Source organism: Leptonychotes weddellii, chromosome 1 (genome assembly GCF_054177405.1).
Source record: "Leptonychotes weddellii isolate Sample4059 chromosome 1, ASM5417740v2, whole genome shotgun sequence".
NCBI lineage: Eukaryota > Metazoa > Chordata > Mammalia > Carnivora > Phocidae > Leptonychotes > Leptonychotes weddellii.
In genome coordinates this window covers 4,104,816-4,126,300 of record NC_138369.1, presented here as the reverse complement: position 1 = coordinate 4,126,300, position 21,485 = coordinate 4,104,816, and the positions used below count along the sequence as shown (strand labels likewise).

The 21,485-nt window shown below is 45.8% G+C and overlaps 1 protein-coding gene and 1 non-coding gene across 2 annotated transcripts; one reads left to right on the top strand and one right to left on the bottom strand.

Annotated features, from left to right (window-relative positions):
• Nucleotides 1-141: 141 nt before the first annotated feature.
• TNFSF14 (TNF superfamily member 14) lies at nucleotides 142-4,797 on the top strand. The gene is made up of 4 exons (XM_006749114.3): nucleotides 142-811; nucleotides 2,087-2,123; nucleotides 2,383-2,424; nucleotides 3,071-4,797. The coding sequence occupies exons 1-4, from the start codon at nucleotides 593-595 to the stop codon at nucleotides 3,496-3,498; spliced, it is 726 nt and encodes a 241-aa protein (XP_006749177.1). The 5' UTR covers nucleotides 142-592; the 3' UTR covers nucleotides 3,499-4,797.
• A 13,830-nt stretch (nucleotides 4,798-18,627) lies between these two features.
• LOC115937700 (U6 spliceosomal RNA) lies at nucleotides 18,628-18,732 on the bottom strand. Its single transcript, XR_004072945.1, has one exon. It is a non-coding gene; the product is annotated as a U6 spliceosomal RNA (small nuclear RNA).
• Nucleotides 18,733-21,485: the final 2,753 nt, after the last annotated feature.

The window sequence follows — 21,485 nt, the reverse complement described above, 5'->3', positions numbered from 1 at the left end:
ACGCACTGAACACCATATACACACATGCGCACACACACACACACACACACACCACTCTCGTATTTCCCACTGCTCTTACTACCGTCTAACACACTGTATAGTATTTTCTTATTTACCAGGCTCATTGTCTCTCACCCCACTGGAGTAGGAGCTCCATAAGACCAAGGACTTTTGTCTCTCTTGTTCACAGCTGTGCCCTCAAACCTAGAACAGTGCCTGGCACGCAGGAGATGATCTGTAAATATGTGGTAACAGAGTCAATGAAGTGGCCACGAGGAAAAGCTGGGGGCCTCCCCGCTCGATCCTTACCTGAGTCACATCTTCAGATGCCCCTGGAAAGTGTGAGAGGCTGCATGAGTGAGAGTGAGATGGGGCCAGCCTGCGGGTGGGGGGACAGGAAGAAGAGGAGGGCCAGTGGGGAAAGGGGAGGGGCTGAACCCCTGCTCTAAAGGCAGCCCTGGGACCCACGGGCGCCTGTCTGCAGTGTGTGAAGCCCAGGAGCATTGGGCAATTGTGGTTTCCTCCCTGCCCTCAGGGACCCAGCCGTGCTAGCCCAGCCCCCGGGGTGTCTCGGGACCTCATCTGCTCAGGCATGGAGGAGACAGTTGTGCGACCTTCGGTGTTCACAGTGGACGGACAGACAGACATCCCATTCACGAGGCTGGGGCGCAGGCGCCGGAGACGGCCCTGCAGTGCGGCCCAGCTGGGCCTGGGCCTCCTCCTGCTGCTGCTGGCGGCTGGGCTGGCCGTCCAGGGCTGGTTCCTGCTTCAGCTGCACTTGCGCCTACGGGCCATGGTCACCCCCCTGCTGGTGAGTGGGGCCTTGGGGCTCGTGGCAGGTGGGCCTCCTGTGTCACTGGGCATCTCTCTGTGCGTGCGTGTGCAGGACAGGAGACGGACCAAGAGCAGCCCCGGGGCAAGTCAGTTCTCCTCTCTGAAACTCAGTTTCCTCATCTGTAAAATGGGCGTGGTAATAAGAGTGCCCAGCTCCCAGGGAATGAAATACGATACTGTGTGCATGTGCCTGGGGGTGGTTGCCCAGGGCAAGTGTTCAATCAGTCAAAACCGATATTTTTTTAAATCCAGATATAAAGGGCCTGTGACGTTCTGTCAGTTAAGGTGTACAGCATGTTGGTCGGACACATTTATTTTGCAATATGATCGCTTGCGGCACTAGCGAAACATCTCTGTGGTGTGCTATAATGACCATTTCTTCTAGTGGTGGCCCCACACAGTATTAGTCTCTTATAGCAAGTGTTAAGTTCATAATAGAGTCTTGTTGTCTGGAACCCCCGGCACTGACATTCCGACATAGCTGATCATCATCAGCCATGCCCGGATCCCCGCTGTGGGGACCGTCACTAATCCATCCCCTCGGTCCGAGTCTGAGAATCTCTCTCCGCATCAGTTCGCTGTTGCCTGTGGATGTATCTGTCTGTATCTCTGTGTCCGACGCCACGGCCACATGGTCTTGGCCTTATGTGTCCTGTGTCTCCGGGTCACTTCTCCTTGTGACTGGATCTGATGGCCTCACGCACACGTCCTTCGCGTGAACCCATGCTGCCGTTGCGCGTCCGTGTCCGTGCGCCCGCGTGGCCACGTGCCGGCCTGTCTGTGGCCCACGCGTTGGCGTTGCGCACAGACCCACGTGGACCCATAAACCAGGTGGCTGTGTATCTGAGTCCACGTGTCCACGTGTGCCTTGTCAGCGGGTCACGTAAGTGTCCAGGTCTGTGCCCGACACCCCGTGTCCATATCCACTTGTGGGCGTCGATGTCCACGTGTCCTGCCATCCAGATCACTGTATCTGTAATATGACTTATTTAATAAACCCTTCATAGTGCTTACCAGGTGCCCAGGCGCCGGCACATGCTTTACACCGGTGAAGTCTTTGAATCCTAAAAAGCCGCCATCCCTGTGTCTATTTACAGAGGGGAAAACTGGGGCTGCTGGGCGGGGCAGGGGTGTGCACGTGGCCCCGGGTGCTGTCTGTGTCTGTGGTCTGCGTGTGTCTCACAGCCGTGAGTCTGAGGATGCCAGTGCGTGGGCCCCACAGGTCCTCACCTGGGCTCCTCTGCCTTTTCAGGACGGAGATGCAGAATCCTGGAAGCAGCTGACACAAGGTGAGTCAGGGTCCTGGGCGCCAGGGGGGCGGGCGGGGTGGTTCCCACGCTGCCCCCGCCCCCTCCGCCCATTGCCCAGTGGGATTTACACAACTGGTCTGAGCCCGGCAGGTGCCCCTCCCCCAGGCCTGGAAGCAGAAGTCTGGGCCACTCCGGAAAGGGTGGGGTTGACGCCGGGAGGTAGACTAGATGGCCCCTCGGGGGGCCGGCCCTCACCCCCCACTGCCTTCGCCGCTAATCTCTCACCCTCTCTCTCCAGAGCGGAGGTCCCACCAGGCCAACCCAGCCGCACACCTTACAGGTGAGGGGGACCCCGGGTCCTGGCATGGGGAGGGGGGCAGGGTGTCCTGGGGAGACCAGGCGGCTGGCCAACATGTCAGAGCTCTCATCCATCCATGCGTCCATCACTGTTTATTCCCATCATGACCCAGAGCACAGGCACTGCCTACGCCCATGCGTTTCTCATCTAATTTCGTGAGTAAACGCTTACCTGGTGTTCACCGGGTCGCAGGCGCTGGGATACCTCTGTACACGTTCATTCGTTACATCCTAAGGAGGCACGATTCGTATCTCCATCTTCCTGAGAGACAGACTGAAGAACATGGAGATTATAAGGCTTCTGGACCAGGGTGTGTTCCGTCTGTCTCTGCTCCTCGGCTCTGCCACTCACAAGTTTTGATGCTTTTGGCCAGTCACTTAATTGCTCCGTGCCTCAATTTCCCCACCTGTGGGAGAGGGGAGACAAAATGAGTTAAGATGTATAAGAAGCAAGTGACTCGGCCTCTGGGTGCCTCTGTTTGCCCACCTGTAAAGTGAGGATAAAGTGAGCTAATACATATAAAGTTCTTAAATGGCCCAAAACGGGGTGGGGAGAGGGGTGTGGTTGTCACCCTCTCTCACCCAGAGAGGAACACGGGCTGACTGGCCCCTTCTGTCTCCATCCCCAGGAGCCAACTCAAGCCTGACAGGCAGCGGGGGCCCACTGCTCTGGGAGACAAAGCTGGGCTTGGCCTTCTTGAGGGGCCTCAGCTACCGCGAGGGCTCCCTGGTGATCGCCCGGGCCGGCTACTATTACATCTACTCCAAGGTGCAGCTCGGAGGCGTGGGCTGCCCGCAGGAGCTGAGCAGCGGCCTGCCCATCACGCATGGCCTCTACAAGCGCACGCCCCGCTACCCCGAGGAGCTGGAGCTGCTGGTGAGCCGGCGGTCCCCCTGTGGGCGAGCAACCAACCCCCGTGTCTGGTGGGACAGCAGCTTCCTGGGGGGCGTGGTGCACCTGGACGAAGGCGAGGAGGTGGTGGTCCGGGTGCCCGATGAGCGCCTGGTCCGACTCCGGGATGGCACGCGCTCCTACTTTGGGGCTTTCATGGTCTGAAGGAAGGAGTGACCGCGGACTGAATGGGGGTCTGACGGGCAGTATGACCTCAGGCGGTGCTCTGGGGAACCCCAAACTCAACAAGCGAAGAGCTCAGCGGGCACCTGCAGGGGCCGAGGACCCAGCCACCCCGGGAGGTTGAGGACCCTGCAGGCACCAGAGGAAACACTGCAGACCCTGCCACGGACAATACTGAAGACAAAGACCCAGAGACTCGGGGATCTGGAGGCCCCCAATGGGGGGGAAAGCTGATCTGCCTGATATTCAGGAAGAAGGGCTGAGGGGTGGGTATTTATGTTTTTGATTCAGAGAAGAGCAGGACTTGGGGGTCCGGGGACTTGGCTGAAGACAGGAAGCCTTACCATCCCCCACTCTCATGCGTGTGGGCGGTTGCGGGGAGAGAATCATCATCAGGGCTCATCCATGTGGACAGCCCAGCCCAGGCCCACCCACGGCCATAGTCACACATTCAAGTTCCTCCCACAGCTGCGTAGCCCCACCTCCTGCTGGCTAAGGTTACTCTCAGAGACTCCGGCACAGCCCATATGCCATGTGCCCGTAACGGTTTAACAACCAGCTCTCCCCCGAGGGAAGAGGCTTTGTAGTGTTTGCATTTTCCTTGGTGTAATTACTCCCATGGTGGCTGGTTTCTGGCTCCCAGCGCATCACCCACCGGCTGGCTGGATCCCAGCCCTGTCGAGCACTCACATCCCACTAGGACATCCCGGCTGTGTTTCAGCACCCAGGTCAGGGCCTGGCACATGGCAGGCCCTTGGAAAATGTTTGCAGAGAGAAAGAAAGAAAGAAGGGAGGGCGGGGAGGAAGGAAGGACAGAAGGGGGGGAGGAAGGCGGGAGGAGGGAGGAGGGAGAATGCAGACACACCTACAGCATCACAGAGAATCACACAGCTCCACGATCGCTTTCACAACCGCACTCTTACACACAACGCATCAGATTCTCGCACAACTACACACAAGTCACAGCGTCACAAACACTCAGTCACAGACATTGTGCGACAACCACATATGACACAGTCATGCACAAGTCATCATCACAACCACAGGCACCCACAGGGGCCGCACAGTCATGCCAAGTGTGACACATGGGATGCCATGATCATCACATCGGACTTCCACATGCTGCATCACGGTCACACCCATCACACACACACACACACACACACGCAGCCTAAGACTCCTCCCAGCCAAGACGAATACTTCCTGGGATGAGGACCAGACTTTGTCTGAAGCCCTGGGCTCCCTGACCACGGGTCTTGGAAATAAATGGTAAATGTTGCACCTGAGTCTGTCTATGCTCAGGGGAAGAGTGGCTCATAGAGGCAGAGGGGTACATGGAATCACCCATGGATGTCACTTTACAACTTTACAGATCAGAAAACTGAACCCAGCTGGCCCAACTCCATGTAGGAAACTCGGAGGTAGGGGGGCGGTGGGGGGAGAACCAGAGATCTCATGCCCAGGTCTGCCCCCGCCTTGAGTCTCCCATTTCTTAGAAAGCGGAGGCTCCCTCCTGCCAGGCACCCTTATTGCAGACATCTGGGACAGAGTGGTGGTCTACCCAGCCAGCTGGAAGCTTGGAGCAAGTGGGGGCATGGGGAGAGTGCGGAGGGAGGGGCAGATGATGATACGCATACAAATCAGATGGTCTGTATAAATGAGCAGGTACCCTGGTGCGGCCAGAGGGAGGTGTTGTTGCCCAGGACCCGAAGATAAGGGTTCAGCCCCCAGAAGTGGATGGATTATTGTTGTTATTGTCGATACTGTTGTCATGTTGCCCAGAACAGGGAGGAAGGAAACAGGTTTTGCAATCAGATGGGTCCTGCATTCCAATTTCACTCTGCCACTTGCAGCTGCGGACCTCGAGCAAGTCCCATTGCTTCTTAGTGCCTCTGTTTCCTCATCTGTAAAATGGGAGGTGACACCAGTCCTCACCCCTGATGTAAAGATTACATCAGATCAGGCATGGAAAAAGCCATTCGTCACGGTGCCTGGTGCACAGTAAGAGCTCCATAAGTGTGCGAGTGACATGGGTGATTTAGAAATATTAAGAACAGCATTTGCCAGGCACTTTCCCTATATCAGGCAACTTGCATGAGTCACAACCTTATATACATACCTGGGCAGGAGCTATTGTTGCCCCCGTGTTCCAGACATAGAGGCAGGAATGCTGGACTCCCCCTCCACTCCCACCAAAGGCACACAGCTTCACGCGTCTCTGCCCTTAAGGACCGGTGGGAGGTGGGGCAGCCCCAAATGCCCAGCCCTAGCCCCTGCTGGAGTTTCCTTTACTCTTGTCACCTTTTTTCTGTTTCCGTGGCTTTGATGAGACCAAGGTGTGGGGACAGCAAATTTACAAAGCCGCCAGCAGCCACCAACTTCCGTCTGGGGATGGAACCTCTCACTAAGTTTAGCCTCCAAAGATCATTCCTGGGAGGGGCCTCCCAGCCCTGAGGTGGAGGAGCAAGCGGAAGAAGAGAGGGTGGTAAGAGGATGGGTAGGGTAGGGGGGAGATGGAAAGAGAGGGAGGGGAGGGAGAGAAGGAGGGAGAAGGTGCAGAGAGCCCTAGAGGTATAGAGGCTGGTGCAGTAGGAGACCTAGACCCCAACTTGATTTCAGATAGAGCATGGGGTGGGAAGCCCCCAGCTCAGGCCACTGACCTACTTTATAACTTCTGAGAAGTTTATCTGCTTGATTTCCGCTTTCACATCCCGTGCTCAGGCATCTGTTCAGATATCACCTTCCCCCACAATGCTCTTCCTCGAGACCTGAGGTCTGCATCCTCGCCCTCCCCCAGCCCCTGGAAACTTCTCCCCTCATCTCCTGCCAAGACCCAGAGGTGGTAGAAGTAAAAATAATGATGACAAATCATTTATTAATTTCATATTATAATGCTATGTCTCTCCTGCTAAATATCACTGTGTTCAAACACTGGGATGCACTGTCTCAGAGAAAACAAGAATGGGTCTTTCGGGGAAGCAGGCCACCAGGGTTCGAATCCCCGCTCTGCCACTTCCCAGCTGGGTGATCTCAAGATCCATCCTTGGCCTCCCCAGGCCTCAGTTTCCTCATCTGCAAAAGAATATGAACAGTGGCCTCTACCCTACCTTGGTTATTGTGAGGTGAAATGACTTGAGTGTTAAGTAGTTTTCCAGAGCTTGGCCCACAGTGAGTTCTTTAATCCTTAGTAGATACTCTTTTTGTAAGCATAGCTGTAATCATGTGCACATTTAAAGTTCAGATTCTTTTCAGTGATTACATCCACAAGCCACATCTAGTCACTAGGTGTGTTTTGTTGTTGTTCATTTTAAATAGGCTCTGTGACCAATGTGGGGCTTGAACTCATGACCCTGAGATCAAGAGTTGGTTGCTCTATGGACCAAGTCACCGAGCCACCCCAAAAGTATGTTTTTAATATGGAAATTAGTAGCCAATATTTAAACATTACAAAATTTTACGTGTGAACAAATCCGAATTTCTGGATTTTCTTGGAAATTTGGAAGCTGTGAACAACCCAGGCTGGGCAGTGGCTTTCCCTATTGGATAAGGCATGGGCTCACCAGCTCACCCCAGTCTCCACTACCCCCCGTTGTCTCCCACACAGAGGCTGTCAGTTGCCTCTCAGCATCGTGCTTTTGTGTTGCTTCTCTTAAAGTAATAAGGATCATTAATTATAGGTCATACTTCTGATGTACTCACTGCATGTGAGACACTGTGCTAAGTGCATTAATTCACAGTAACTCACTTAATTCTCATAGTGACTGTGGGGTACGTTGCGTTGTAACACCCATCTTATGGGTGGGGAATTCTAGGCACAGAGAGATGAAGTCACTTCTCTCTCAGAGGTGAGAAAATAAATGACAGCCTGAGATGACTATGAGTTTCAGGGAGAATCAGAGCTCATAGTTGTATTCATTTCCTGCTGCTGCTTAAAATGATAGCTACTTATTGCCTTATAGCTCTAGGAGTCAGAAGTCAGAAGTCAGAAATGAGTCTTATGGAACTAAAATCAATGTGCTGGCAGGGCTTCCTTCCTTCTGGAGGAAAGGTTTGCCTCAAATCTTTTTATCAGAGTTGCTTCTGTGTGAGCCCAAACTCTGACACATGTGTGGCATCCATAAATTGCAATTTGCAAAGAGTACAAATAATTTAACTTCTGTTTTATTCTTAATGCGACTTACTTTGTGCAAAGATCCCTTTGCGCCAGGATGCTAAGAACTATCAGTCCATTGGGAACCATCCCTGCCCACATGCTCCTTACCCAAGACTGCCAAAATTCCAGGGAGCTTAGGCAGTGTCCCAGCATTAAGGGTGAGGGAGGGAGCCATTTGATTCTCAAGCCATGTATCCACACAGGTGCCCACCACCCATCTGCTTCTGACCCATCAGTCCTCCATTTTTGTACTTGTGACCTATCAAGACTGCTGCATTCTCTGCTGCTCCTAAGCCTTGCTCACAAGGCTGATTTTCAGCCAGCTTGAGGTACCGGAAGCTCTTTGAGGCTGTCTGTGGCTTCAACTGCCCAGAGACACCATCAAGTCATTTCCTTTTCGGGGACCTGCAATCTCTCTGGGCTCTGTAATGAAGAGCAGGACTCAAGCCTCTTCTAGTCTGGAGGGCCCTTAGAATATCTCTGGGGAACTTTCTCTATTGCAGGTGTTTTTTTTTTGTTGTTGTTGTTGTTCCAAAAACCAGGGCATGGGAACTTCCCCCTGTTATGGGTGCTGAATTGTGTCTCCCAAAATTCTTATGTTGACTCTTATACCCAGTACTTCAGAATGTGATTGCATTTGGAAATAGGGCCTTTAAAGACAAAACTAAGGTAAAATAAGGGCTGTTTTGTTTGTTGTTGTTGTTGTTGTTTTAAGTAAACTCCATGCCCAACATGGGGCTCTTAGGGCTCGAACTCATGACTCTGAGATCAAGAATTGCATGCTGTACTGACTGAGCCAGCCAGGAGCCCCTCCTATAAAATAAGGTTATTAGAGTAGGCACTAATCCAATATGGTGTGTGTCCTTGTAAGAAGAGGAGATTAGTGCACAGAGGGTACTAGCCAAGGAGAGAAGCTTCAGAAGGAACCAGTCCTGCTGACACCTCAATCTCAGACTTTCAGCCTCCACAACTGTGAGAAAATACATTTCTGATGTTTAAGCTACTCAGTCTGGGAGCCCTAGCATACCCATACACCACCTCTCCTCCCCCCACCAGTCCTGGGAAAAGCAGGTGGCCTCCAGAAGCTGAAAAAGACAAAGGAACAGATTCACCCCTAGAACCTCCAGAAAGAATGCAGCCCTGCTGACATTTTGATGTTAGCCCAGAACTGTGAGCTCATAGACTTGTGTTGTTTTAAGCCTCTAAGTTTGCAGCAATGTGTTACTGTAGCAATAGCAAGCTCACACAGCTGGGATCTGGGAGGTACTCCAGGGCATCCAGCATAGTCCACCCCTACGCCACTTGGATCCACGTGCTTTGTAGAGAGGTTTGCCGCTGCCGCGTGTGGGGACAGCTACTGCAGGAGCCTTGCTGATCTCTCTCCCAGCTGGAAAGTGGAATCATCCACTGCTGCCACTGAATCTAGCAGCTCCGATTGTTCATCATCTCCCTCCCCAACTATTCCTTCTGCCGGAACTTCTGTTCGTCTGGGTGGCCTGCCCGGTGAGGTGACCTAGTTCCTCATCCCTGAGGGCTCAGAGACCCTGGTCACCATGCCTTTACACCTTCAAGAGTGGCACTAATTTCTGCCCTTGCATTGTGATTCAACACTGCATTCAATTTGCTACCTTGATTGGCAAAGGGTGTGGAGGGAAGTAATTCTGGAGGCTTCCACTTGACCTTATCCACAGAAAAAGCTTACAACACCTGATCTGCTCAGTGATTTCCAAGGGCCAAGTGCTAGAGAGATGTGTTATCTCTCTAAACTCTTACCGTCACTCTGTGGTGCCAATGTTATTATTGTTTCCTGACTACAGAAGAGGAAACTGAGGCACGGGGAAGTGAAGCAACTGGGCCAAAGTCCTTCATCTAGGAAGTTACGGAGGCTTCTAATCCCAGAGCCTTTGCCTAAACCACTTTCCTAAATCTATCACATGGTACTCCAGCGTATGCATAGACCCCATTTTATTATCCACTCCCCTACTGATGAACACATAGGTTTTTTCATAGTAGTATACAAAATGCTGTCATGAATATCCTTATCATGACTTTTTGTGCAAGTGGTCCCCCTCTTACAGGTCCTGGGTGCCCCCACGCAAGAGCTCAAGAAGGGTTCTGAGCCTATGGGTGTTGACCTCCATCCTGGGACCTCAAATCCAAGACTTCCAGCCAGCCTCCCTGCCTCCCCAATCCATGCTCCACCCTGCCTCCCACTTCACGACACTCTCACCAACACTTGGCCCTGAGGACTGACTTGTCCCACTCCTAGGGGCCTCCTTCCGTGTCCCCCTGATCAGGTCCCTTTACCTGACTGAGGCTGTTTCCCAGCCATACAACACGGGAAGTCGCTTCAAAGATCCCATGCATGGAGAGATACAAATTTTGAATAGTAATTTAAGCTCTTTTTCTTTTCCTTCTTCTGATCTAAATCTTCACTTCATAAGTTACTGGTTGAGTGACCTTAAGCAGCTGGCTTAACCTCTCACTCTCTCTCAGTTTCTTTGTTTGTAAAGTAAGGAAAATAATATCCCCACTACCTCATACCTCATAATGCAACTTCCACCCACTACTTGAGCACAGTGAAGACATGTCAAGTGCTTAGTTGAGTGGTTTCTGATACATAACAGGTGCTCAATAAATATTGGCCATTGTTGTTGATATTATTACAGTTGACCCATGTTTAGGGGTACTGATCCTCCCCAACACAATCAAAGATCCACGTATAACTTTTGACTCCCCCAAAACTTAACTACTACTAGCCTACTCTTGACTGGAAGCCTTACTGATAACATAAACAATCGATTAACACGTATTTTCTGTGTTGTATGTATCACACACTGTGTTCTTACAGGAAAGTAAGCTAGAGAAAAAGAAATGTTATTAAGAAAATCATAAGGGGGCGCCTGGGTGGCTCAGTTGGTTAAGCGACTGCCTTCGGCTCAGGTCATGATCCTGGAGTCCCGGGATCGAGTCCCGCATCGGGCTCCCTGCTCGGCAGGGGGTCTGCTTCTCCCTCTGACCCTCCTCCCTATCATGCTCTCTGTCTCTCATTCTCTCTCTCTCAAATAAATAAATAAAATCTTTAAAAAAAAAAAAAAAGAAAGAAAATCATAAGGAAGAGAGAATACATGTACAGTCCTGGAATTTATCAATACTGTAAATTTACAACCTCTCTTTACAAGACTGATCGTCTATCAGTATCTCCATCAATGTTATTTTATTTTTTTAAAGATTTTATTTATTTATTTGACAGAGAGAGACACAGTGAGAGAGGAGCACAGGCAGGGGGAGTGGAGGGGGGAGAGGCAGGCTTCCCGCCGAGCGGGGAGCCCGATGCGGGGCTCGATCCCAGAACGCTGGGATCATGACCTGAGCCGAAGGCAGGCGCTTAACGACTGAGCCACCCAGGCGCCCCTCAATGTTATTTTATATGACAAAAAAACAAAACAAAACACTACAGATGTGGTACATAGTACTAACACTAGACACCAAAAGTGAAAAGATAACATGAAAAAGAAATTCCCATTTCTTTGCAAGGATCATGATTCATGCATTAGTAACAAAAAAGCAGCCATAAGATTGCTTTGTGGTGGCCTGGTATAACCCATACAGTTGCTTTACTGTGGCCCAGCCTATACACGAATGAATTGTTACAAAATTTTGATGACAGACAGTATTACTCTCATGTTCATGATACAGTATCGGGAACACTATTGCATTTTTTTTTTAAAGATTTTATTTATTTATTTGACAGAGAGAGAGCACAAGTAGGCAGAGCGGCAGGCAGAGGGAGAGGGAGAAGCAGGCTTCCCGCGGAGCAGGGAGCCCGATGCGGGGCTCGATCCCAGGACCCTGGGATCATGACCTGAGCCGAAGGCAGACGCTTAACGACTGAGCCACCCAGGCGCCCCTCTCTATTGCATTTTTTTTTAAAACACCTGTGATGATAGGCTGACTCACAATTCCTCTAATTCTTTGAAAACAAAGTTAGAAAACAGTAAGAAAACTAATACATTAGTAACTTTACATTAAATATCACTCACCTTATGACTACATAAGGATATGCTGTGAATGGCACCATGTATGGTCTGTGTTCGTGTGCACAAGTTTTGATACATGTTAACTTTTTATAACAGATTTGTGTACATTTTATGGTAGCAAATGATAAAATAGACCAGTATCTACAGATATTCTATACATTCCTGACATACCTAACTTTTTCTTAACTTGTCGATATTTCTAGGCTACACAGTTCATCTGCATATTTTTTCAAATCGCCACAAGTCTCCAAAAATGTTTCCAATATATGTATTGAAAAAAGAATGTATATAAGTGGACTCGCACTGTTCAAACCCATGTTGTTCAAGGGTCGACTGCTTCCCCTGCCCCTTTCCCTAGTCAAGGAGTAGTTGGTTTTGCGTGTTCGTTCCTTCCCAAGAGAGATGGTGGGGAGCAGGTATAACCTATGAGTCCCTACCTGGCATCGATCTCCAAAAGCCTAAAGTGATGATGTTTGGGATTTGGCCAAAACTGTGGGAGTAATCAGGGATGATTCTGAAGATCCACCCCAGCTTCAGAGCTCCCTGTGAAGGCCACTGAATTGTCACATCCAAATATCCCTCTGCCTGTCCTGCTTCCCTCACACCCTCATAGATGAACGTGGCAGCATTTTCCAGTTAGCACCCAGCCTGCAGATCTCCATTTCAGTCTGTTTCCTGGAAACCCCATCTATTTAGAGAGGCCTCAGCAGACACAGAGCCACCCTGCCCCTACTACCAACAAAGGTGTGCTGAAGAAAGTATAATAAAATATTGTAACATGTAGATGAGCTTGAAAGAAAGAAAAACCCCTAGATGTGAAAAGGAAGAGAGAAACTGAAGCCAGAGTGAAAATGGAGCTGTTGTTGTAGTGGACCCGGTTTAGTTCCACAAGTAGACTCGATGGCGCAAAGGAGTGGGGATCTGAGAGCCTCTAGGGACAGAGATGCAGCTCAGATCTGTGGGATGCAGACAAAGGGAAACTGAGGTCCCACCCAGAACCTGGAGCCTGAAAGAGTAGTCCGTTCCGATTAAGGAAGTCTAGAAAAACTCTACCTATTGTGGATGGGGAGAAAAGTCACCTGCGAGAAATAAAGACCTCAGACCTGCTTCACATGCGAGTGAGTGTGGAGTTTCTACTTAACAGAAAGCCCGTGAAGACAGAGACATTTGTCTCTTGTGTTTTGTGTTTTGTTCCCCTCTTACTGCTGGAATGCAGAACAGTGCCTAATACACAGTAGGTTCTAAAACAATAATGGTTGAATAAATTAACTGTGACTTACCTTGACCAAATAAATTCACAGAGTGAATTACATGAATCCCAGCGTCCAGGCCTTAGCAGGCAGAGAAGCTTCCACTTTGGCCTTCTCAGAGCCCTGAGTGCAAAGAAGTACAGCTATCCTGTGAGTGAGGATGGGTGGACAGAGAGGTCCTGGAGGGTGACAGACATGGGAGTGAGGCCATCGTTGCTCTACCTGCCCCAGATGAGCTGCCCCAGCTTGTGGAGCTGAAACTGACCATCGCCGACCAGCCCTGCAGGGCCATCTCACTAAATTGTAAGCAAACACAACAGTTGTTGGTTTACACCAGTAAGTTTTAGGGTAGTTTGTTATGCATCAGTAGGTAATGGATAGACTTCCAAGCTCTTTTCTATTGTCATACAGATAGACGGGCAAGCAGACAGACAGAGAGATGAATAGATGGACAGATAAATGGGTAGGCAGGTGGATGGGTAGATGGGTAGGTGATGGATAAATAAATGGGTAGATGGGTCAAAGTATGGATGGGTGGGTGAGAAGATGTGTGGATAGACGGTTGGATGGATGGATGACACATGTATGGATGGGCAGGAGATAGGTGGATGATCAGTTGGATAGATGGATGGGTGTATAGATAAAACAGTGAGTGGATGAATAATGAATGGATGGATACACACATATATTCTAAATCCAACTTAAACTTAATAACAGCCTATTTTGGCATAAAGAAATACTAACTCATATAATGTAGGCATCCATTGTAGGATGTACCTGAATTTTAGGTTAAAATCTGTGAAATTAAGAGAAAAAACAGGACTAGTATGTATCCCAGACTCATATCCAACTTAGAGGAAGCAATAAGTTGTCATCTTCCTGATGACAAGGAAGTCATCTGAGAGCATCCTTCATTTCCCAAGAAGAAGCCGGGCAGATAAACCCTATCCCACTGGTCAATGGGTCTCTACTTATATGAGTACCACACTGCTTTCATTACTATAATGAATATAATAAGTCCTGCTATGAGGGAGGGCAAGGCCCTTCTTATTCTTCATCTTCAGGGTGATCTCGGTTATGTAGGCCTTTTATTCTGCTTGTCAACTTCCTTGAAAAACTCTGTTGAGATTTTTATTGGAACTGCATGGAATCTGTAGATCAAAATGCAAAGTATGGATATCTTCATACTGAGTCTTCCAATCAATGAACATGGTATAACTCTTTCTCCACTAGGGTCTTCTTGCATGTTTCTCCAGAATGTTTCATAATTTTCTCTGTAAATAATTTACATCATGTTTATATTTCTTTCTAAGTGTGTTACATTTGTTGGTGCTATTGTAAATGGCATCTCTTTTTGAAGTTTCATTTTCACACATCTGCTGCTGGTATATACAATGCAATAGATGTTTGTAGCCATCACAATGACATTGAAATACTGGACGTCCTTGTCTTGTTTCTGATCTTTAAATGAATGCTTTTCCTGTTTCACCATTAAGGATGGATCTGCTGTTCAGTTTTTTAGGTAGCTCTTACCAGATGAAGGAAATCCCCTTCTATTCCTAATTTGCTAAGAGATTTTGCAAAAATCATGAATAAATGTTGAATTTTATTAAACGTTTTCTCTGTGTCACGTAATCTTAAGAGTATCACATAGTCTTTCCCCTTTAGATTGACAATGTTGATCAGTATTCTAATGTTAATCATCCAACCTTTTATTCCTGGAATAGATCCAACTTGATCAGGATGTATTTTTTTTAAGATTATTTATTTATTTATTTGACAGAGAGATAGAGAGCAAAAGTAGGCAGAGCAGCAGGCAAAGGGAGAGGGAGAAACAGGCTCCCCTGCTGAGCAGGGAGCCTGACGTGGGGCTCAATCCCAGGACCCTGGGGTCATGAGCCAAAGGCAGCCACTTAACCAACTGAACCACCTAGGCACCCCTATCAGGATGTATTTTTTAATACATTGCTAGATTCAATTTACTGATATTTTAGGTAGGATTTTTGCATTTGTGCTTAGGAGGAAGATGTTCTATAATTTTTCTGACTAAGACTATTCTTGTCAGGTTTTGGTATTAAGGCAATGCTGGCCTCGTAATAAGAAAAAAAATGGGTACTGGAGCCCTGGGTGGCCCAGTTGGTTAAGCATCCAACTCTTGATTTTGGCTCAGGTCATGATCTCAGGGTCGTGAGATTGAGCCTTATGTTGGGCTCCAGACTGGGCATGAAGCCTGCTTGAGATTCTCTCCCTCTCCCTCTGCCCCTCCCCACCACTGCTCATGCTCTTTGTCTCTCTTGCTCTCTCTAAACAAAAATGAAAACAAAACAAAACAAAAACACCTGGGTGTGCTTTTTTCCCTGTATTCCGAAATAGTTTGCATATCGTTAGCATTAGTCACACAGATATTTATGAAACTCACTTGTAAAAACATCTGGATCTGGCATCTTATTCGTGAGAAGAGTTTTTTGTGGGGGAAGAAGGTTTTTAATTTATTACTCACTTTCTTTAATGACTTTTAAATTTTTTAGACTTCTTATTTCTTCTTGACTTTTTTTTATATTTTATCTACATTTTCCCAATCACGGGTGAATAGATATCATATTGGTCAATAAAATCATTCCTCAAATCTTCTTATTGCCTCTCCAACCTCTGCAGCCTCCGTGCTTATGTTCCCTTTCTCATCATAAATAATTCTGATTTGCACCTTTTTTTTCTTAGTTTTTCCTTGATCGGTGTCACCAGAAATTTATCTTCTCTTCTTTTAAAAAAATAAAATATTAGCCTTTTTATTATGTATGTTTTCTAAAGTTTCTGCCCTTATTTTGGCTATGTCCTTCCTTATACTTTCTACGTATTTATTCTGTTGATCTTTTCTGACTCTCCATTCAATACCAAGCTCGCAGACTTTCTTCTAAAATTTTCCTTGGGTTACATGTCGTAAGTTTGATATGTAATTATTTTCATCTGGATATGGAAACATTGCATTCCATGTGTTCTGCTTTGTTAATGAACATTTTCTGCCTTTTGGCTTTTCCATAACTTTGGGGCTTCTCATGCCTCTTTATTACCTCTTGGTGGCAATGAACAAAATCCCCACACTTACCCCTGAAAACTACAAGGTTTCTTAATGATTGGTTAAAAAAAAATGGAGGTAGAAAGAAGGGAGGGAAGGATGGAGGGTGGAGAAAAACAGAGAGAGAGATTTTCTAAGCATTTTTAAATTAATTATTTTTATTTTTAATTGTGGTAAAATATACACAACATAAAACTTATCCCATTTAAACTGTTTTTTAAGCGTATAGTTCACCCGCATTAGGTACATTCATGTTGTTGTGCAACCATCCCCACCATCCACCTCCAGAACATTTCCATCTTCCCAAACTGAGATTTTGTCCCCATGAAACAATGATTCCCCACCTCTGGCAACTCCATTCTGTTCTCTACCTCTACGAATGTGACTACTCTAAATATTTCATTTGAGTGTGATCATACAGTATTTGACCTTTCTGTGATTGGCTTATGTCACTGAGTGTAAAATCCTCAAAGTCCATCCCCACTCTAGCAGGTGTCAGGATTCCCTTCCTTTTTAAGGCTGAAAAATATTCCATTGTGTGGATGGACCACATTTTGTTTATCCATTCATCGTTGATGGACACTTGGGTTACTTCCACCTTTTGGCTATTGTGAATAATCCTGCTACGAACATGGATGTGCAAATATCTTTCTTTTTTTTTTTTTTTTAAGATTTTCATTTATTTATTTGAGAGAGAGAGAATGAGAGAGAGCACATGAGAGTGGGGAGGGTCAGAGGGAGAAGCAGACTCCCTGCCGAGCAGGGAGCCCGATGCGGGACTCGATCCCGGGACTCCAGGATCATGACCTGAGCCGAAGGCAGTCGCCCAACCAACTGAGCCACCCAGGCGCCCTATATGCTTACTTTTTGTCAGCCTGAGCTACCAATGGCCACAAGGGGTGTTTTTAAAATCTCCTACTTCAGTGGTATAATTATCTAATACAAGCTATTTTACATTCTTCCTCCTTTGTTTCATTCTGAGTCTTCAATTTTTGCAGAGCATTTTACACTAACAGTGTAATTCATACCATCCACATGTTTGAAAAGTTCTGTCAATTTTTGCTTCATTTATTTCGAGACCGTTTTTAAGTGCACACACATTAAAACTGTTATATTTTCATGGTTATATCTAGTAACGCTTTTTACACTAAACTCTGTGCTGTCTGTTATTTGTAGGGCTAAACCAACTTTCTTTCTGGCTATTTACATCCTTTAATTAGCAACTTGTTATGTCTTGTATGTTTAAATGTCAACAACATGTTGCTGGATTTTAAGTTTTCTTATCCAGCCTGACAATAATTGTCTTTTAATTTGAATATTTAGAACAATGCTGTCCAGTATAAACGTAATGTGAGCCATCTCTGTAATTTAAGTCTTTTCTAGCAGGCACAATTAAGAGTTTAAAAATTGGTGAATTTTAATATTTTATTTAGCATTGTATCTAGAATGTTAATCATTCCTAGGTGTAATCAGTCTAAAATTATTATTGAGATGCTTTATACTTTTTTTCATTCTAGGTCTCCAAATTCTGAGTGCATTTCCCACTGACGCCCGATGGATCTCAGCCCAGACCGCCCACCTTCCCAGTGCGCCACAGTGCCTGGCCACTCTATCAGGTGGTGGAGATTTAGAGCATCTGCGTTAATTCCAATTACGCAAATTATGGGTTTGGATGTATTTTGTGATTTCTGATTGTCCCTCCTTTTTTTAAAGATTTTATTTATTTATTTGAGAGAGAGTGAGAGAGCGCGAGCACGACGGGGTGGAGAGACAGAGGGAGAGGGAGAAGCAGACTCCCCTCTGAGCAGGGAGCCTGACCCCAGGGCTCAGTCCCAGGACCCTGGGATGGTGACCTGAGCTGAAGGCAGTTGCTTAACCGAGTGAGCCACCCAGGCGCCCCTGGACCTCCTTTTCTATATTTCTTTTACTCATCCTCCTTGCCTTATCTCGGATTTTTTTCTCATTCCAGTTTTTTCTTCTACTTACCTCAGAAATGATGTATTCTGTTCTTACTCTTTTGGCCATTTCCTTAGGCACCTTCATGTGTAGGTTCAACCTGTCAAGAGTCTAAAGCTCTCAACGGTTCACCTCCAGAAACCTCCTGATAGTTCTTCCTGTATCCACTCTCGCCCCCTTCAGGCTATTCTCCGAACAGCAGTCAAAGTGAGATTTTTGGTAAAAAAAAAATTTTAATGTGTAATGTTTATTTAAAATCACAGATAATCTCATGTAAAGACATTTATTTGACCAAAAATATTTTTAGGATAAATATCTTTTTTCTATTCTTCAAAAAATGGAAACTATTCATCAAAAGGAACAAAACTAACTCAAGTATGACAAGAAGCCAACAAAAACTGTTAGTTTTTATGAATTGTGAGTTCACTTTATGTTAGTGGTTTAAAAAACCCTACATTTGTTTTTTTCTCTGAGGTATGACTGATATGCAAAAATGCTGTATATATATAATATTACATATTGATGAGTTTAAAGACAAGTAAACACCCATGAAACCATCACCACAATGTCAAAAGCTTGACGATCACTTCTAAAAGTTTCCTCTTTCCTTCTTTATTTGTGTGTGGTAAGAACTTTGTTTTTAACATGGAACACTTCGCGAACTTGTGTGTCATCCTTGTGCAGGGGCCATGCTAATCTTCTCTGTATTGTTTTAGTTTTAGTATATGTTCTGCCCAAGCAAGCATGATAAGAACAGTTGCTATAAGAGCTATCCTCTTTAAACAAAAATTTTGGGGCCCTGGGTGGCTCAGTCCGTTAAGCAACTGACTCACAGTTTCGGCTCAGGTCATGATCTCAGGGTGGTGCAGTCGAGCCCCACGTGGGGCTCTGGGCTCAGTGAGGAGTCTGCTTGAGTCTCCCCGCCCCTGCCCTTCCCCCTGCTCGTGCTTCCCCCCCTCAAATAACTAAATAAATAAAATTTTTAAAAAAATTTTTTTAAGTATACAATACAGTATTGTTAAGTATATGCATTATGCTTTATAGTAGGTCTCTAGGACTTACCCATCCTCCATAACTGAAACTGTATACCCATTAAACACCAGCTCCCCTTCCCTCCCGCCCCCAGCCCCTGGCAATCATCATTGCCACTTGCTATCTCTATACATTTGACTACCAAGTCCCTCAGGTAAGTGGAATCATCTTTGTCCTTTTGTGTCTGCCTTATTTCGTGTAGTAAGTGGCAGAATTAACTTTTTCCTTACGGCTGAACAATATTCCATTGTATGTATACACCACATGTCCTTTATCCACTCATCCACCAGGCCTTTGCCTCTGTAAATAACGCTTCAATGAACGCAGAAGTGTAGGTATCTCTTGGAGATCCTGATTGCAATTCTTTGGGGTTTATACTCAGGAGTAGGGTGCTGGATGGGAAGGTAGTTCCATCAATGTTTGGGGAGCCTCCACACTGCTTTCCATGGCACAGCGCCGTGTTGCATTCCCACCACCAGGAGTGAACAAGGTTCCAGTTTCTCCACATCTTCAGACCTGGTGTCTTTCGTCTGGGAGTTCACGTTGGATTGGTTGTAGCCATCGTAACACTGTGAGATGATATCTCGCTATGGTTTTTACTTGCCTTTCCCCGATGATTCCTGAGCACCTTTCCTTTATGCCCGTAGGCCTTTTCATCTTTACTGAGCGCTCACTCATATTTTTATGAGAACTTTTGCACACATTTACAAATAAAATTGGTGCATTTTTGTGCCTTTTAGTGACCATATGTGTACATTTGTGCTGAGTACCTATCTAGGAGTGGATTTTCCTATGCTCAACTTTATTAGATGATGCCAATTTTCCAAAGCAGGCGTCCCTATACCACCAAACCTGCCAAGCATGAAAGTTCCGATCGCTTCATATCACACCAACAAACCCAGTGTTGTCAGCCTTCCATTTTAGGTGTTCTGTAATGGGATCCCTTGTAGTTTTGTAGTTTTTTTTAGAGATTTTATTTTTAAGTAATCTCTATACCCAACATGGGGCTCGAACTCACAACCCCAAGATCAAGAGTCGCACGCTCCACTGACTGAGCCAGCCAGGCACCCCCATCCCCTCGTAGTTTTAAATTGCATTTTCCTGATGGTTAATATGGTTGAGCACCCCTTCATGTTTATTGTTCATTTATATATTGTTTTATGTGAAGCATTGGGTCACATCTTTTGGCCCTTTTTTAAATGGGTTGTCTTTTTTTTTAAGATTTTATTTATTTATTTATTTATTTGTGAGAGAGAGCGCGTGAATAAGCAGAGGGGAGGGGCAGAGGGAGCGAGAGAGAGAGAGAGAGAGAGAAGCAGACTCCCCTGGGATCATGACCTGAGCCACCCAGGCATCCTTTTTCTTTTTGATTTATAGGAATTCTTTATTATAATCTGGAAGTGAGCCCTTTTGTCAATTACATTTTTGCAAATCTTCTTTCTCACTCTGTAGATTACCTTTTCATTCTCTAAATTGGAAATACAGATCTTACTTTTAATATACTCTAAGAATAATATTTAATTTAATAATAAATGTAATATCTTCCTTTACATTTATAATATTTTTGTGTTCTGTTTTAAAAAAATCTTTGCTTGCCCTAACATAAATAAATATTCTCCTGTAAGAATATAAATCTTCTCTTTCTTTAAACTTTATTGTTTTACCTTTCACTTTTATATTTACAACCCACCTGGATTGTAGTCCATCCATGCACTAACACCACATTGTCTAAATTACTGTAGCCTTATGATAGGTCTTAATATCTGGAAGAGTAACTCTCCATTTTGTTTTTCTTCTTGAAGATCATCCTGGCTATTTTTGGTCATTTGCATTTCCATGTGTTTTTTGAATCAGCATCACACACACACACACCCTGCTGAGATATTGCTGAGATTGCATTGAATCTATAGATCAATAGATGTTGGTGTAGAATTAATGTTTTCACGATATTGTCTTCCAATCCATGACCACAGTATATCCTTCTTTTTATTTAGATTTTACTTAATTTCCTCAATAATGTCTTATAGTTTTGTGTGTAGAATTCTTACAGTACTTTACTTAGATTTAGTCACAAGTATCTTATGTTTTTTGATGCTCTTATAAATGGTATAATTTTCAAAGTCTTTTTCTAGACATGTTGATACATAGAAACACCACTGATTTTTCTATTTTGATTTTATAACCAGTGACCTTGCTAAATTATTTTATTAAATCTATATATAGTTTCTTTTTGTTTTCTACCTACATAATAATGTAATCTGTAAGTAATGACTTCTATTTCTTCTTTTTCAATCCTTTTGCTTCTTTCTTTTGTTTTATTGTACTAGCTAAGACTTCAGTGCCGTATTAATAAGAAGTGGTCATAGCAATTCCAATTTCAATTGCCCACCCTTAACTATGTTGTTGTTTTAGATATTTTGTTGATATTCTTTAGCAGATGGAGAATACTCTATTTCTAGATTGCT